Here is a 17,931-nt window from a genome sequence, read left to right as displayed (position 1 = left end):
AAGTACTGTGATACCACGACATTGATCTGATAACCAAGACAGTACCAAGTGACTGTGGGCGGGTCGTGTATACAGTGTGAAGACGCTGGACGGGGGATGCTTCACGCCCTGGGTGGGATGAAGTAGATGGGTTAGATTTCATCACACTACTCAAACCATGTGCCATTTACAACTTATGAATTGTATATTTCTGGAATTTTCAACTGAAACTGTGAAAAGCAAAAGTTCAGAAAAAGGGAGGGGGCTATTTTTACTTACTGCATATTTACTTATTGATCAATTCTCTTGTATATAACCAATCTCCCATCACTGTTGCTGCCTACTCCTCTGCCAGGCTGTACTCTTGCTGACATCCCAGAGCCAGGTGGCCCCTCCAGGCAGGAAGGTGAGAACACCCCACACCAGGCGCTTCCTGCGGAGGATGCCCTCCTCACCAGTGTCCAACATGACAGCTTTGCCTGCCTCCTCTTCCCTGACACACTGTTGTGCTGTGTCCTGATAACACACATCTCCTACAATGTTATCCCCCCTATACATACTAGTACATATCTATGATAAAGTTTATGTTCTTTTTAGCATATTCAAATTTCCAGCATCACTACGCCTGATTTTTAAAAATATATATATTTTAATTGATTTCAGAGAGGATGGGGGCGGGGGAGAAAAAGAGAGAGAAACATCAATGATGAAAGAGAATCATTGGAATCATTGGTGGACTGCCTCCTGCATGCCCTCCACTGGGGATCATGTGCCCTGACCAGAATCGAACCATGACATCCTAGTTCACAGGTCGATGCTCAACCACTGAGCCATGCCCGCCGGGCACCTACACTGTACTTTAAAAGATACATGATCTCTTTTGCTCGTTATAAAACCTCTGTGAAGTAGTTATGGAAGGTATTATTATCCATCATTTTTCTCAGAGTAAGTCTTCAAGGACCTAGGTTCGAGAGAAATGGAGTGACTTGCCCAAGGTCACACAGCTTATAGAAAGCAAGCTCTCTGCCTCTCAACAAAGGCCAAAATTACTCTCCTTTTTTCTCCAGTAGAAATGTTTCAAACTCATTGACTTTGTAGTCAACTCTGATTTCCAGGTGTTTCTTTTCCTGCAAAATATGTGCCAAGCAGTGGTGTGGCAGAAAAAGGATTGGACACAAAAGAAACTTAAACTTTAGCTTCAGCTCAGATCTGAGACTTTAGGCATGTTACTCTCCTCAATTATGAAAATGTTAGAATAGTCCAGCGATTCTTTGCCTGAGGCGGCTGAGAGAGGCGCCATGGGGCTTTTCCCAGTGATAGAAATGCCCAAGAAATTCAGGTACAATTACTTGATTCAATGACCCGCAACACCCCTTCCAATCTTCATATTTATGATTCCAAGGCAACCTCTCGATTCGTATTAATCTGTTTTTATTCTTATCAATCTCACCCTTCATTCAAAAATATTTATTTTTTATTCTTTTTAAAAAATATGCTTTTATTGATTTCGGAGGGGAAAGGAGAGGGAGAGATAGGAAACATCAATGATGAGAATCATTGTTTGGCTGCCTCCTGCACGCCCCCTACTGGGGATCAAGCCCGCAACCCAGTCTTCTGCCCTTGACAGGAATCAAACCAGGACCCTTCAGTCCGCAGGCCGATGCTCTATCCACTGAGCCAAACCAGCTAGGGCTCAAAAACATTTATTAAAGGCCTATTATTATATGCCAAGTACTTTTTATTTGGGTTTTGCAGTATCCCCTTTCCGAGGTGTCAGCGTCATTTCGAATTTTATCCCTATCTTCCAAACCTGGGACCGAGAGCATTCGCATCTAAGTCATGTAATTTATAAACTCGCGGGGCTCCTCTCCAGTCCTTTCTCCACCAACCACATTTCAAGGCTGTCCCTCTGGGCTCACAGCCACGAATGAACTCTCTTGGGAACACCCTCCTTCACCTAACAGGCTCCATCGACACTTGCATGTCCTAGCGGGTCGGTGGGAATTCGGGTAGGTGGTTTTCCAAGTCTGGATGACCCCCCAGCGCACCTCTGCACCCAGCGGGGCACAACCAGCTCTGAGCACTGTTAGCCCCGGGCTCGGCCCGCAGCGGTGGCGGGGTGGCTGCTAATAGACGGAAGATTCTCTCCCGTCGGGAGGGGGCCGTGGCGGGGGCTCTAACTTCCTCGTTTCCCCTCCTCCGAGCACCGCACAGCGCGTGCCGCTGTCGGGGCGCAGGAACTTCCCGGCCTCGCTCTCGCTCTCGCTCCCACTCCGCACGCCGACTCGGGCTCCGCACGCGCCCGCCGCCCTCCGGGGCCACGCGCCCCACGCCCCACGCCGCCGCGCGTGTCCTAGGGATCCTCGGCCTCCCCCCGCCCCGCGTGCCCTTCAGCCGGTCCCTGCGCCCCGCCGACGCGGGGGAGCGGAGCGCGCAGGCGGCCGGACGACGTGCGCGAGACGCACGGCCCCGCGCGGAGCGCCGGAAGGAGCCGCGGGGCCTCGCGCGTCGTGTGCGCGCCCTCCCCCAGCCGCCCGCCGCGGCCCCGCGCGCGCGCACTGAGCGCCGCCGCCGCCTCCCCGGCTGCTGCTCCGGCTGCTGCAGGAGGCGGCGCTGGCTGGCGGCGGCGCTCGCTCCAGTCGGCGAGCGGAGCAGCGAGCGAGCGTGTGTGTTTTAAAGATGGCCGGAGCGGTGGCGGCGGTGGCCGCGGGAGCAGCAGCGGGAGCCGCCGCGGCAGCCGTGTCGGTGGCGGCTCCGGGCCGGGCCTCGGCGCCCCCGCCGCCCCCGCCGGTGTACTGTGTGTGCCGGCAGCCGTACGACGTGAACCGCTTCATGATCGAGTGCGATATCTGCAAGGACTGGTTCCACGGCAGGTAAATAAACCCCCTCCGGCCCCGCGGCCGCCGCCGGGCACCGGCCACCCGCCGCCGCCGCGCCGGCCGCCCGCATCCCCTTCCGCCCGGCCGCCGCGCCGCGCGCCCCGCGGTCCGGGCACCGAGCCCCCGGCCGGGCAGCGGGACGCGCGGGGCCCCGGGCTCGCCGGGCGCCGAGCGGGCTGAGTGGGGCTGGTGGGATCGCCCGGCCAGGCGAAGAGTCGCCACAACAAACGGGAACAAAGGGGGCCGGCCGCGAAGTTGGCAGGGGGAGACAGGGCGAGGGGACGCGGCCGGGGCAGGCGCCGGCGCAGGTGGCGGGCGGAGCGCCGGCCGGGCCCCGCCACCCCTCGCGGCGCCCGCAGCCCGGCCGCCGCCCCTCCCGCCCGCCCGGGACTCCGGGTCCGGAGTCGCCGCCCGCCCGGCCGCCTTGCCCCGCCGGCCGCCGCGCCTTCCTTCTCGGCGGGGACCTGGTCGCCCAGCTCGGGGTCTCCAGAAATCGCCCCGTCCCCTCCCCCGCGGGTCCCCGGCGCGCCCCCTTCCCTGGGTCTTTATCAAACTTCCCGGGCCGGGCGCTGGGCCGGGGGCGTCGGCAGCGCCTGCCCGGCGGGGCTCGCGGAGTAAACAGCAACAGATGAGGCGCGCTCGGGACTTAACGATGCCAGTCGGAAGTTTGGGGCCGGGGGTCCCGGGCGGGGCGGCAGGTCGGCTCGGACGGTGCCCCCCGCCCAGCGCCCCAGTACACCCCGTCCTGGCGGGGGCGGAGCGGATGGAGTGGGCGGCGGGGCCTGAAGAGACAGCCTCGTCTCACCCCCCTCTCTCCTCGCGTCGCCCCCGCGCCGCCGCTCAAACTTTACAAAGAGTGAAATTTCCCGTCCCCCGAGGGGCTGGCGACACCCAGACGGCGCGGGGCCGGCGCCCGGGGGCCTGGCGCGGGCGAACTTTGGCCGGCCGTGAGCACTTCGGGCCGGGTGGCGGGGGCGGCGAGCGTCGCCCTGCGCCGGGGCGGCCGCCTGCGTTTCGGGGTTTGACGTTTGTGAGAGCTCGGGCCGCCTCCGCCGCCAGGCCGCCGACTCGTGTGTTTTGTAATCAAAGTGTGAGGCTAATAAAGGGCGGCGCCACAGCCTCTTGACTCCGGCGTGGGAGGGACTCGCAGGCATTTAAACAAAGAAACTAGTTGGGGTTGGGCTCCCAAAGTCCTTATTTGGGTGTTGTGGGAGAGCCTGCGGTCCCCTTCGGGCGAAGCAGGTTTCCCGAGCCCCGTTCGGGGTTGCATCTTGGCGAGAGTGCGCTCACGGGTGGTAGCAGATATGGTGACTGTGATTGTAGGAAGTGTCCTTTGATTGACAGCAGGGCATTTAAATACAGCCTCCGCTCCCCCCCTCCCCAATTTTACAGAAACACTGCACGACCAGGCCAGATGTCTTCGTCTCCCTCTACTGGCCCTGGGAGAGAAAACCACTTCAATGACAGCGTTCATTTCGGTGTTTAGTGCTAGGTACAGTTAGTTTTGCTTAATTTTCAAGTACCGTTAGTTTTATTTAATCAGTTCTCGGTTTGCACAGCTCTGACAGCAGTACCAGAGAAAAAGGCAACGTTGTCACTGTATCAGATAATCTTTAACAATCTGGTCTATGCTTGGGGAATATTACTACAACCTTGCCACATGTAACTAAGAATAAATTATCCGAAGTTCTTTTTCATTACTGTACACTGGTATTTTTCTGTATTTAGATTATACATAAAACTGAAATTTGGTCATACCAAACTTTGCCAATTCTGTTTCTACACCCTCTGTTCTCATACCCTAGGCAACCAGAGTAGAGATTATCCAAAAATCTAGGTGACATATAGAATAAAGCCAGAATCCCTGGTGATTATGTAAATACTTATTTTTCAAAAAACTCTTTTAGCTGTATAAGAAATTTGTTCCATTGTCCAATGTAAAGATTCGATAGGTTAATAAATTTTAGACTAGAATTTTATTTATCTTAATTTGGGTAACAACACTATAATCATAAAAAGCTGCAGGAAGTTGTGGAGAATTTTGTAATGCATTTAAGTATACATCTGAAAACAGGAGAAGTTGAAGGGAAAAAGAAGAGGGCACATGTGAAGAAGAGAAAACAAGGCCAAAACATAAATTTGTCACAAAAATTTGTGTGACTTCGTATCTGTGGAAGTGACTCTGAAATATATACACACTTTAATAGCTGATACCTCAGTTTTTGAAAATGAAATGTATTTTAATAAACACCACCTTTATAATTATTCAAAATGTGTGTATACATTTTTTGGGGGATGCACTATATTTTGAACCTAGGTTGTTTTTTATTTTATTTTTTAGACCAGCAGTTCTTGAGCAGTTACTCTGGTTAAGATATCAGAAATTAGAAAATTTAGTGATACTGCTCCACCATATAAAAGCAGTATCTTAATACCAAGTTTAATTCTTAATGAAGTATTGGTAATTTGAGGTTTATATATTTTTCTTGTGATTAATATTTACTTTAATGTTTATAGTACCATAAAATGAGTGATTGTTTTTTTGAACACAACAAAATGTTCCTTACGTATTAATTATTAAACTAGTACCACTTGCTTATGTGAGAATTGGCCCCTGAAGTCCTGAGGTGTAGCTTTCATTCTCATGCTCAGCTTTTCCTTGGTTTCCAGGGGTAGTCTATTTGTAGAGGAAGAAAGAGGAAACGAGTGGGTACAGAGGATTGCCTTAACTGGATAATTTCTTTTTAAATCCTCACCCAAGGATATTTTTTTTCCATTGATTTTTAGAGAGCGTGTAAGGGAGGGAGGAGGGGAAGAAGAGAGAGAGAGAGAGACGTTGAGAGACATTGATGTGCGAGACACATGGATTGGTTGCTTCCTGCATGCCGTGATCAGACTGAGGTTGGGGATTGTACCTGCAATTGTAAGTGCCCTTCATTGGAAATTGAGCCTGAGACCCTTTGACCCTTAGGCTGCTGCTCTAACCACTGAGCACCCGGCCAGGGCCAGCTGGATAATTGCTTAGTAATTTTATTATTCAAGTAAAATTTTTTAAACTCAGTGAATTTTGATGTAAATTTTGGTTTAATCTGCCTGAAGTTTCTGACATCTGAAAATCTGAAAAGTTTTTCCTCTAATTTATTCCGACAGGGAAGGAGTGCCCTGCCTTGATGCTTTTTAGCCAGGTAGCAGGGTGGATGGAACCAGCCTCCTCCAGGTGTGAGGCTGTTGAACTTTGTATCCTTGGTATTCAGGAATTCTCATCCCTCAGTCTGCCTAAGCCTTTTTTTTTTTTTTTAAGTGAGGGGAGGCGGGGAAAACACTTGCTGGGCACAATGTATAATGATACCCTTAGGGTCCGTGAGCTGAGGAATTAACAGGATTTTCCTGGGAAGTTTCCTTCTGAATTGGAGATGGACTTTTTCCTCTTTGAGTCTTGGAAGTAAGATGAGCTTTCTTGTAATGCCAATGTCTAGGCTATGTGTCTTTCCATAGCACACTTAATGTCATCCTATGTAAAACTGCGTCACTGTTCTACTTTTAATGTCTTTGTCTCTCTATTAGATTGTAAATACCCTTGTTTGTTAGACTTTTTAGTAATATATTCGTCTTGATTGACAAAAGTAATATATTATAGAAAAATGGGAAGTATAGAAAAGTATCAAGAATATGCAAGTACCCATGTCTCCCAGAGATTGCCACTATTTTAACATTTAAGGTATATGTATGTATTGAAAACAACCTGGAATTCATTTTATGCATTCCAGTGTTACCTAACCTCTTTCATTAATATATACTTTTTTCTGTATCTTTAAAGTTTTTTGAAAGCATTTTTCAGTGGTTGTATAGTGTTTAATTTTACAGGAGTACTATATATTTTAAAACCATTCCCCTCTTGTTAGTTTTTTACCTTGTTTACTACTTTTTCGTGTATTTCCTAATGATAATGGATAGGTGACATCATTCTAAACAAACCATTGTGAGTATCTCTATTTCCTTAGAATAAATCAAATGAGTTAATACAGGTAAAACACGAAGAAGAAGTGGCACGTGTGTAAGTAGTCAATAAGAAATTCCTTGAAGTAGAATTAGTAGTCACAAGGCACAGATATTTTTAGGCTTCTTGTGCCTACAGCCAGGTTGTCCTCTAGAAAGGTTATTCCAATTTATACTTTCACCAACAGTGTCCACTTCTAGTTCCCTGCATCCTCTCCAATCTAAGGTATTATTAACCCTGTCACCCCAAAACCAAGCCAAACAAACACTTTGTCAATCTGCAAATGAATATTCCCACCAAAAAGAAGTACCCAAGATTATTTGTGGCACCACTATTTATATTGTCCCCAAAATGTAATGACCTAAATGTCATTAATAGTAGACTGGATAAATTATGGTATATTTATAAAATGGAATTCTCATCAGTGATTTAAAAAAAAAGCACTACTGATGCATACAACATGGGTGAATCTCACAGATAAAAAGTTGAGTAAAAGAAGCCAGACACAAAAGTGTGCAATGTTTGATTCTGCTTATATTAAATTCAAGTACAGGCATAATTGGATGCGAAGTCAGGCTAGTGCTTGCCTCTGGGGGGCATGACTGAGAGAAGGCCCGAGGGAGCTTCTGAGGTTCAGCAAATGTTCTCTATCTTGATCTTGTGTGGTGCTAGCGTGACTGATTCAGCTGTAAAAATTCACTGAGCTGTATGTTCACTGAAGATTTTTTAAACTTTATTTTAAGTGTACTTCAATCATTCAGTGTTTAAAGAGTTATGTTTACCAATTTGGTAGCTGCCATACAGTATGTTTTAATTTTACTTTGTTTCTTGTCCTGACTTACTGGGGGCAGATAGATAAACAAGTGTATGACAAAAAAAGTTGTGTCATGGGAAAAGAGGGCTGGGGGTAGTATAAGGCTACTTTCACATGGTGTGATTATGGAGTGCCTTGAGAAGGAGACATTTGAACACAAGAATATTTTGGATTTTACATAAAGCAGATGGTATATTTTGAGGAGTAAAGGATTTGATTTAACCTTTAAAAGTTTCACTTTGGCTGCTACATGGAGAATAGATTGGAGGGAGGCAAAGGCTGACAGGTAGATCAGTAAGAAGCTATTGTAACAACAGTCCAGGTGAGAGATGATTTTAAAAGTTTGAGTCAGTTTTGGTAATTTATAAATGTTATATATTAATTTTTTTCCTGAAGCCTGAATAAATGAAGAGCTTAGTTTATGAGAATGGAAGGATTTTATCTAGAACAGAGGTTCTCAACCTGTGGGTCGTGACCCCTTTGGTGGTCAAACAACCCTTTCACAGGGGTCGCCTAAAACCATCTTGCATATCAGATATTTACATTACGATTCATAAGAGTAGCAACATTACAGTTATGAAGTAGCAACGAAAATAATTTTATGGTTGGGTCACAACATGAGGAACTGTATTTAAAGGGCCAGAAGGTTGAGAACCACTGCTCTAGTTTGATTTATAAAGCAGGCTTTGGTTGGTTCTAGCAATTGGAACTCCACAATAAGTTGTGCAGTTTTGAACAGTTGGCCAGTGCTGATCTTGTAGCTGCTACCAAGTTCTGATTCTTTTTGGAAGTTACATTTTATTACTCTAATGATTGTTTACTTACTTTTCCATGAATATTAATATTATTCTTTTCCCATTAATTATAGTTGAATTAATGGTAACTTGTATGATTTTTGTATGTGTTTGGGTGAGTCCTGGTTTCTTTGGAGAATGAATTTAAGAAACCAAGGTCTGGTACTAGGTGGGCTCATAGCTTCTAGGCCTTCCCAGTGGACAGAGCTGAGAAATACAGAAATCACACACATGCATTCACATCTGGATTTATTTCTGTTGCATCTATCTATATACCTTTGATTCTCATCCAATACCACAGCATTCGTTTTAACCTTTTCCCTTTCCTTGCTTGTAACTTTTTGTCCAACTTTGAGAAACCCAGCTCTTATTACATTTAATAGATTTATTTGTTCATTCCTAGTGTATACATAAAGTGGTTCTAGAATTGCTAACCCTTACCCTTGTAATAAAGAAATCTGCTAACTAGGTTACAGTACTTGTTTATAGTTCTTTTTGTCTTTAGCCTGATAATATCTAGTCAAATCAAAGTTAGGTTACCTCCTTCTTTTGTGTTGCATTTTGGAGTCCTCTCACATCCTGGTTGGTTTTTTAATTGTTAGTTTATATTTTGAATATGTAAACCATTACTATCATTCTAAGAAGTCAGAGTTATATGAAAAGGTATACTCAGAAGTGTCATGCCCTCTTCACCCCTCTTATGCCTTTCCATCCCTTTTTCACCCCCCTCCTGTAAGTAATCTCTCGTTTCTGGCTCATCTTTTCTGTGTTTTTGGTGTGTTTTCCCACAAATGAGCAGATGTATGTTTTGTTTTTTTTATTGTATCTGTTTTCTTCATATGAAGGGTAGCTTATGATAAATATACTTCATTTTGCTTTTTCTCACTTACTAGTATATACTGGAAATCACTCCATGTTAATTCAGAGTTCTTCCTTCTTCTTTTTAACAGCTATATAGAATAGCTGTAGCTTGTTTTATTCATCTTTTTTCTTGTGTATAGGCATTTAGGTTGTAGTATTTTGCAATTAAAAACAGTGCTGTAATGAATAATCTTGTGCATATGTATTTTCATGTTGTTGGAGGTATATCTTCAGGTTAGATTACTAGAGGTGGGATTACTTGGCCCAAAGATAGGTGCATATGTTGTTTTGTTAGGATTACCAGATTTCCCTCTGATGCTTGGGCCTGTTTGCATTCCCACCAGCAGCGTATGAGAGTGCCTCTTCCACCACATTCTTGCCATCAGGATGCGTTTTCATATTTTTAATCATTGCCAGTCTGCATAGTTTCTGTTGAGAAATCAGCTGACAGTCATATGGGTACTCCCTTGTAGGTAACTGACTGTTTTTCTCTTGCTGCTTTTAAGATTCTCTCTTTGTCTTTTGCCCTTGGCATTTTATTTATGATGTGTCTTGGTGTGGTCCTCTTTGGATTCCTTTTGTTTGGGATTCTCTGTGCATCCTGGACTTGTAAGTCTATTTCTTTCACCAGGTAGGGGAAGTTTTCTGTCATTATTTCTTCAAATAGGTTTTCAATATCTTGCTCTCTCTCTTCTTCTGGCACCCCTATAATTCAGATGTTGGTGCGCTTGAAGTTGTCCCAGAGGCTCCTTACACTATCTTCATATTTTTGGATTCTTTTTTCATTTTGCTTTTCTGGTTGGGTAATTTTTGCTTCTTTGTATTTCAAATCTTTGACTTGATTCTTGGGATCCTCTTGTCTGCTGTTGGATCTCTGTATATTATTCTTTATTTCAGTCAGTGTATGCTTAACTTCTAGTTGGTCTTTTTTCATACCCTCCAGGTTCTCACTAAACTTATTGGCGGTTTCTAGAAAATTCTTGAAAAACATTATAAGTGTGGTTTTGAACTCTATATTCAGTAGTTGGCTTTCCTCCATTTCTGTCATTTGTGACCTGTTTCTTTGTCTTCGCATTTTTTATGCTTCCCTGTGTTGGTAGAGTGGCTTTGTGTGCTAGGTGTCCTATAGGGCCCAGTGGCTCAGCCTCCCCAGTTACCTGAGGTGGACACTCTTGGTGCACCCCTTTGTGGGCTTTGTGCACAGTCTTGTTGTAGTTAAGCCTTGATTGTTGTAGTTATCACTGGGAGGAATTGACCTCCAGGCCAATTGGCTGTGAGAATCAGCTGTGTCTACGGTGGGAGAACTTCTGTGTTGAAGACACCCTTATGGGGCAAGACTTGCTTCAGTGGGGCTTTGGTGCTCACTGAGTCTGCCCCCTGAGTGTGTCCCTTATGGATCTGAGGAGTTGTAATCTGGATGGTCCCGCTCTGACCACTGGGTACACTGGCTCTTGGATCTAAGGAGGTGCTAATTTAGCCTCTGCCTGAGGCTACCCCGCAGGAGCTTTGAAGAGATCTGCAGATTCCCCTTCCTTGTTTGGGGTTTGGAGGTGCCCAGATGAGGCCCAGCTGTGAAGCAGTGCAAACTGCTGTGGGGCCTTGGGCCTTTTCTTGGAAGTTCTGGGTCTGTCTGACCCAGCTGCAGTTTGTTAGGTAATTTTCAGATTGCAAAGGGCCAGGGCATTGATATGCAAAAGCCTCTGCCGCAGCTTGGGTGGAGCGGGGTCTCAGAGAATCAACAGGGCGGAGCAAGCAGCTATGGCTGCTCCTCAGTCCTACCCTAAGAGGCCCTGCGTCTCAGTGTCTGGGTAATCGCTGCAAGCACCTCTGAGAGAAAGCCGCCCTCGAGTTCTGAGTTCTGCCCGCTGCCAGACAGTCCAGTTTCTCCCTGTATGAGTCTGGGTCCCCAGAGACTTTCCGGAACTGGAGTTCAGAGCAGTCAGGGGCTTGTGACTCCCTCCCGATTCAAAAAGACAGCCGCGTCCTCAGTTGCCAGCCCTTGCCGCATGCGCCTCCGTACCTCTGCACTTTACTTCCGCTGCTCCTCTGAGTCTCAGTGTGCTTTTCTCTTTCCTTCTAGTTGTAGAATTTCCACTCAGCCAGCCTTCCTGTAGTTCTGGATGCTGTCCGTTTTGTCTTTTAGTTGTATTTTTGAAGTTATTGTGGGAGGCAGCAATTTCCGGTGTTTACCTATGCCGCCATCTTGGTTCTCTCCACCACACTGTTTTAATTATGGAGGCTTTTATAGTAAGTTTTTAAGTCTGGTAAGACAAGTCCCAACCTTGTGTTTTTTTGTTTTCGGGTGGATTTTTTTGTTTATTTGTTATTCTTGCAGGTTTATTTTTCCATATAAACTTTAGTAGCATGTTGTCTAATTTTATTAAAAAGCTCATTGATATTTTATTAGTATTACATTAAACTTATAGATTAACTGACATAGTGAGAACTGACATTTTTGTAATGTTGAGTCATTCTATCTAAGAACAGGCTGTTTGTTTATTTAAACCTACTTTTGTGCCTTTCAGATATGTTTAAACTTTTTCTTTGTATAGATTTTGCACAATTATTAAGTTTATTTCTTAATGTTTAATTTTTTTTTTTACTATTATAAATGAGATTTTTCTCTACTACTTGCTGATTGGTTATTGGTATGTATATGAAGACTTACTTGATTTTTAAATGTTGCTTTATATTCTGCTATTTTAATAATGAAGTAATTGAGTTAGTTGTATCATCAGTTCACTAGAGGTTCCTATCATATGCAAATAGAGGTAGTTTTACTACTCTTTATCTATTCTTATGCCTCTAAGTGATTTCGCTTTTCTAACTGCATAAGCTAATACCAGTAGTACAATGCTGAATAGTGGCGGAGAGAATGAATATCCTTACTTTGTTCCTGTCTTTAGTGGAAATACCTCTAATGTTTCGTTACTAAGTAAGATATTAGCTTTAGGCCTCTTATCATATTAAGAAAGTAGCCCTCAATTCTTTTTTTAAAGTGTTTATCACGAATGGTTGTTGAATTGTATCAAAGACTTCTTAAGCATCTATGGGGAACCATAAGCTTATTTCCTAATATAAGTTCATATGCATATAACGTATTTTAAAAATTTTATTGGAGTAGCGTTGGTTATTAAGATTATATAGGTTTCAAGTATACATTTGTATAATACATTAGCTGTATATTACATTGTGTGTTCATCACCTAAAGTCAAGTCTCCTTCTGTCACTCTATATATTTGAACCCCTTTACCTTCTTCTACCTCCTCCCCACTCCCTTTTGCCTTTGGTAACCACCATATGATACTTTTGTCTTTGTCTATGAGTTTTTGTTTGTTTTTGCTTTCTGTTTTATATCCCACATATGAGTGAAATCATATGGTTCTTTGCATATATTGTGTTTTTAAGTGTACTTCATTAGCTCTAAGAATATCAGCCACATGGGAAAATATTCTGCACTGTTGGATATTTAAGTTGTATTTTGGTGATGCTTTGTACTTACATTTTAAAATATTGTGTATCTAAATTTGAAAATACCACTGCCTTTGGTAGTATTTAGTAAAATTGACAAATATAAGAGACATGGAGGAACAAACACTGAACAAGTAAATGAATATAATAGGAATCTCTAATGCATTCTTGACCCAGGAATTTCTCCAAAGCAGCATTTCCTAACTTGTGTTTTGTGAACCCTAGGGGTTTAAACTGTCCTGGGAGTACACTTTTCATTTGTCCTTTAAAAAGACAGTGATTATTTTCCTTTTAAAATGGATTTGTTTTGAGAGCCTCTTCTACATCTACATGAGCAAGAGTACATGGGATGGTTAGTGGAAATCAGTTGAATGTTCTCAAGATTCAGTTATTGGGTTGTTTTGTCATTCAGCTGAATGCTGCTAGCTACCATAATGGTCTTGACTTTAATTTTTGTTGTTTTTAGAGAAAATTTAAAACATATACGAAAGTACACAGATAGTACAATGTGCTCCCTGGGAACCATCACTCTGCTTCAGTGATTATCATGACCTTAATAACATCAAATACTCAGTGTTCAAATTTCCAATTGTCTCTTTTTCTTTTTTCATTTTTTTTTTCTCTCCAGTTGTCTCTTAAGTGTTATAATTTTTTTTCTATTGTTTGAATCAAGATCCAGTTAAGGTCTGCACATTGTGATTAGCTGATATGTCCTGGAAGTCTCTTAATCTGTAGCAGTGGTTCTCAACTGGATGGGATTTGGCACTTCCCACCCTGGGGAGACTTGGCAAGATCTAGAAACACTTTAAAAAGATAGTGATTATTTTTATTGGGGAGAGGGTGCTATAGGAATCTAGTAGGTATAAGGGCATAGTTGCTACTAAATGTTCCACACAGCACAGTCCCCTCAACAAAAGGATAATCCAGCCCTAGACTCCACAGTGCTTTTGGAAAACCCTGTTCCATAGGCTCACCTCGTGTCTCTCTTTTCCCTTGCAATTTATTTGTTGCAGAAAGTTGTTGTTTATCCTATACAGTTTTTTACTTTCTCTATTTTGTTATTACATCCCTGAAACATCTTTGAACGTGTTTTTGTCTTTCTTGTGAATTAGTATTTGAATCCAGAGAAGTTTGGTCAAATTCAGGTTTGCCCCCCAAGAATATTTTATAAGTGGGTGGTGTAGTCTTCCATCAGGAAATAGAAATGGTTGTTTCTCTTTTGGTCATGCCTGTTGCCACGGTGTAATCCCAGTATCCATTCACTTATTCACTAGTGGTTGCAAAATGATGATAATCTACATATATATAAAAGCGTAATATGCAGATCGACTGGACGGCGGAATGACCAGTCAGCTATGACATGCACTGACCAATAGGGGGCAGACGCTCAACTCAGGAGCTGCCCTAGCCTGCAGACCCTGATCGCCTGATGGGAACCGGGGGTGGCAGTGGACACGGGTGGCGCTGGTGCCCTGATTGCCCCGCTGGTCACCTGTTGGTTGCCCCGCCGGTCGCCCCCCACACACAGGGAAACTGACAGTGGCAGTGGGGGTAGGGGAACCAGGGCCGGTGAGCGGCCAGGAATGGCCAACCTCGTGGTCCTTACCCCCGGCCGGCAGGCTCCGATCGCCTGATGGGGAACTGGGTTGGGGAGTGGCGATGACGTGGGCGGTGCTGAGGTCTGTTTACCCCACTGGTCGCCCCACACACAGAGGTGGGTGGGGAGTGGGGCTGGCTGCCAGCAGCTGGGGAAGATCGGCCCTGATTGCAGGCCAGGCCTAGGGACCCTATCCATGCACAAATTTTGTGCGCTGGGCCTCTAGTGTAATTATAAATTACTTCTTCAACTATAAGCTAGAATCCTATCTAATAAAAGGGTAATATGCAAATTAACTGTCACTCTCTGAAAAGATGGCGGTGCCCATAGCGGCTGGGGCAGGACGCTGGCAGCGTCACCCCGGCAATGTGAGCCCAGCAGGCAAGCTCGGCCCGCAGGCAGCACCCAGCAGGGCCTGCTTGGCCCTGTCACCGCAGCGTCCCAGGAGCAGCCAAGCGCAGCCTGCAGGCAGCACCCAGCAGGGCCTGATTGCCCTTTGCCATGGTGTGAAGCAGGCAGGCCCCACAGAGAGCAGAGAACCATGGGGAGCAGGCCCAAGTCGTCAGTAGGACATCCCCTGAGGGCTCCTGGATTGGAGAGGTGCCGGGGTCCAACCCCAGCAGGTCCAGGGGTCCCCAAAGGTGTGGACGGAGTCGGCGAAGAAGGAATGACACGGAGGCAGTGTTCAGTTGATCAGCAGCCTAGCCAGGATCTCTAGCCAAGTTCTGGTCAGGATCTCCAGCGAAGTTCTGGTTAGGATCTCTAGCCAGGTTCTGTGTCCATGTTCTCTTGCTAGGTTCTCCAGGTTCTCCAGCCAGGTTCAGTCACCAGGTTCTAGTCAGGTTCTCTTGCCAATTTCTGTAGTCAGGTTCAGTCCAGGATCTTTTGCCATGTTCTCTCGCTAGGTTCTGTCTCTAGGTTCTGAGGCCAGTTTCTGTCCAGGATCTTTTGCCATGTTCTCTCCAGCGAAGTTCTTCTGTCTCTAGAGAACGTTCTGTGTAGGTTCTGTGCCAATTTCTGTCTCTCTCTCTGTCTCCTAAGTTCTGTCTGCTGTTGTCTTGTTTCAACTGTATTTATACCAGTTGATTCCAATCCTATCAATCTCTATTCCAAAGGTTAGGGCGTTTCTTATCTCCATTCCAGGGAGTAAAGATTATGTAGCTTAAGCATGATTATTCGTAGTTAAAGTGATTAATTTCCCACCTGGCACTTAGTTAAGAGGTTTTATTCCCTCCCTAACTTCAGGGGAAAATCCCTACCTGGGGAAACAACCTTTCTCAGAGACCTTGGTTAAAACACATAGTGCCAAGAAGGTGAGCAAACATATTAAGAACAGTATGCCATATATGCCAGGTCCCTTGAAACAGCAAGCATGGACCGGCTCCCGGCAGAGAGGGTGCAGGTCGGGCTGAGGAATCCCCCACCCCCCGCACGAATTTCGTGCACCAGGCCTCTAGTACTTCTATAAAGAGAAAATTTTCCTTCATCTGCTCTTTGGACTACCTAGTGGTACAATTCTATATAGGAGAAGCAGAATTAAATGGCTTGATTCTTTCCGTTTATCACTAGTTTTGACATTAATTGGCTCATTAGAATTTTCTTTTTTTTTTTATTAAGAATTTTCTATAGATTATTATATAAAGGAAAATTTTAACTTATAGTTAATAATATTGTAGTATCTCTGCATGGTGACGCATCATCACCAGACTTAGTGTGGATATCACATCATAAGGTATATAAATGTCCAATCACTATGTTGTGCACCTGTAACAAATATAATGTATGCCAACTTTACTCTTTTAAAAAGCAAAATTTTAATGTGTAATATTATTAGCTTTAAGCAATATAGAGATGTAAAAAAGATGAATACAAAAAAGAGTTCATGTCTCCTTTGGCCATCTAGCCTATAATTTAGAAAACAAAACAAGTAATATAGAAAGATAAAAAAATGAAAAGTGAAAGTATCTTGTCTCCTTCCTTCAGTCCCCTTTCCCCAGTGGTAAACATCATTAAGTTTTGAGTTCTCATTCAGAAAGAAGGGGTCATGCTGTGTACATGATTCTATGCCTTTCTCTTTTTCACTATTAAAATATCCTGGAGGTCTAGGAGAGCTTTTCATATCAGCATATACAGGTGTTTCACTCTTCCTAATGGCTGCATAGAATTCCATTCTGTGGATTTACCATAATTTGTCTGGTTCTCTGTTAATAGATTCTTCAGCCCCTTTCTCCCTCCCTTCTTCTTTCCTTTCTCTTTTCCTCCCCTCCTCCCTCCCTCCTTAGTACTTAATGCTATAGTGTATTTTTGTATGTCTGTCTTTGTTCTTGATGAGCATTTGTTTATTCTTAAGGTAATGTTCTAGTATTATACATTTTGAATTATTTTATATGCAGTCATATTTTAAATTTTTTCTAAAGAAAGGGAGCATAGGAACACTGTCAGGGCTGTAAGACTGTTTATCTGATCATTCTAATATATCAGAAATCAGTGTTGGAGAAAATATAATGACATATTCAATTTGTGTTTTATTATGGGGAGCGGGGAATAAAACATTCAGAATGTTTTGTGGAGAAGTGCTGAACTTCTCTTCTTTTGTACTTAGAAGTATCATTTTTCTTGGGCACAAAACACAGGAAATTTAAACATCTAATAGTGACTCCTATTTATCAGTTAGTAATCCTAACAGTCTGACATGTGCAGTAAATTATGAGATTGCAAAAGCTGGGGGAACCTATCCCATTGTAAATAATTTGGCATTTTTATTTATTTATTGATCTTTAGAGAGGAAGAGAGAGAAACATTGATTTGTTGTTCCACTTACTTATGCATTCATTGGTTGATTCTTGTATGTGCCCTGACCAGGATCAAACCTGCAATCTTGGTGTATTGGGACAATGCTCTAATCAACTGAACTACCTGTTCGGCATTTTTAATGTGTAAAAGCTGTTGTCAGATAAGTGGTCACTATTTGACAGAGAAATTGGAGTGTGAACCACTATGGTCCTTTTGATTTATACAGTGTCTAATGGGTACTTTATATTAATAAAAAATTTCTTATATACAAAAGAAAATTAAGTGGTCCTGGAGAACTGCCTGGAGGTCCTGGAGATGTTCCCACTGCCCAGGAACCCCGACTATTTAAAGACACGTGAATAAAAGAACAGTGAGACAGTTTGTTAGCACCCTAACTGGCCCACTGTGACAAAAGCATGGGACACAGGCACCCTGGAAGCAGAGGCTTTCTGGCCAGTTCCCATCAGTGACTTGGGAAACTTTCCGGGTGACCGCACTAGAGCTTTCTTCCTCAGAACCTGGGTTGTGGGTTCCTGGGTTCCCTCTGCTCTGTGGACTCCCACAGTGCCTCACCTGTCACACACGCTACACTGTAGACATGTGGTCAGTCCTTTTTGCTTGACTACGAAGGAATCTTGGGGTATGTATAAACTATGTGCAGGTTAGAGGAATTGTAGTCTTTGTGCTTAATTTAACTTGTTACAGGTCTGACTCATCTTCCACTCTTGCATTCTTCTTATTTCAGT

General features: G+C 44.2%; 1 protein-coding gene across 1 annotated transcript in view; it reads left to right on the top strand.

The window, feature by feature from the left end:
* The first annotated feature begins 2,582 nt into the window (after positions 1-2,582).
* KDM7A (lysine demethylase 7A) overlaps positions 2,583-17,931 on the top strand; it is an 86,531-nt gene continuing 71,182 nt past the window's right edge. The window contains exon 1 of the mRNA XM_081102476.1: positions 2,583-2,852. Within this exon, the coding sequence (XP_080958602.1) occupies positions 2,659-2,852 (194 nt within the window). The 5' untranslated portion in view covers positions 2,583-2,658. The remainder of the gene's footprint in view (positions 2,853-17,931) is intronic.

The sequence above is a fragment of the Myotis nattereri genome, assembly GCF_964212035.1.
Source record: "Myotis nattereri genome assembly, chromosome: 11".
Classification (NCBI taxonomy): domain Eukaryota; kingdom Metazoa; phylum Chordata; class Mammalia; order Chiroptera; family Vespertilionidae; genus Myotis; species Myotis nattereri.
The sequence above is the reverse complement of the archived record's forward strand: the minus strand, read 5'-3'. Positions and strand labels throughout refer to the sequence as shown.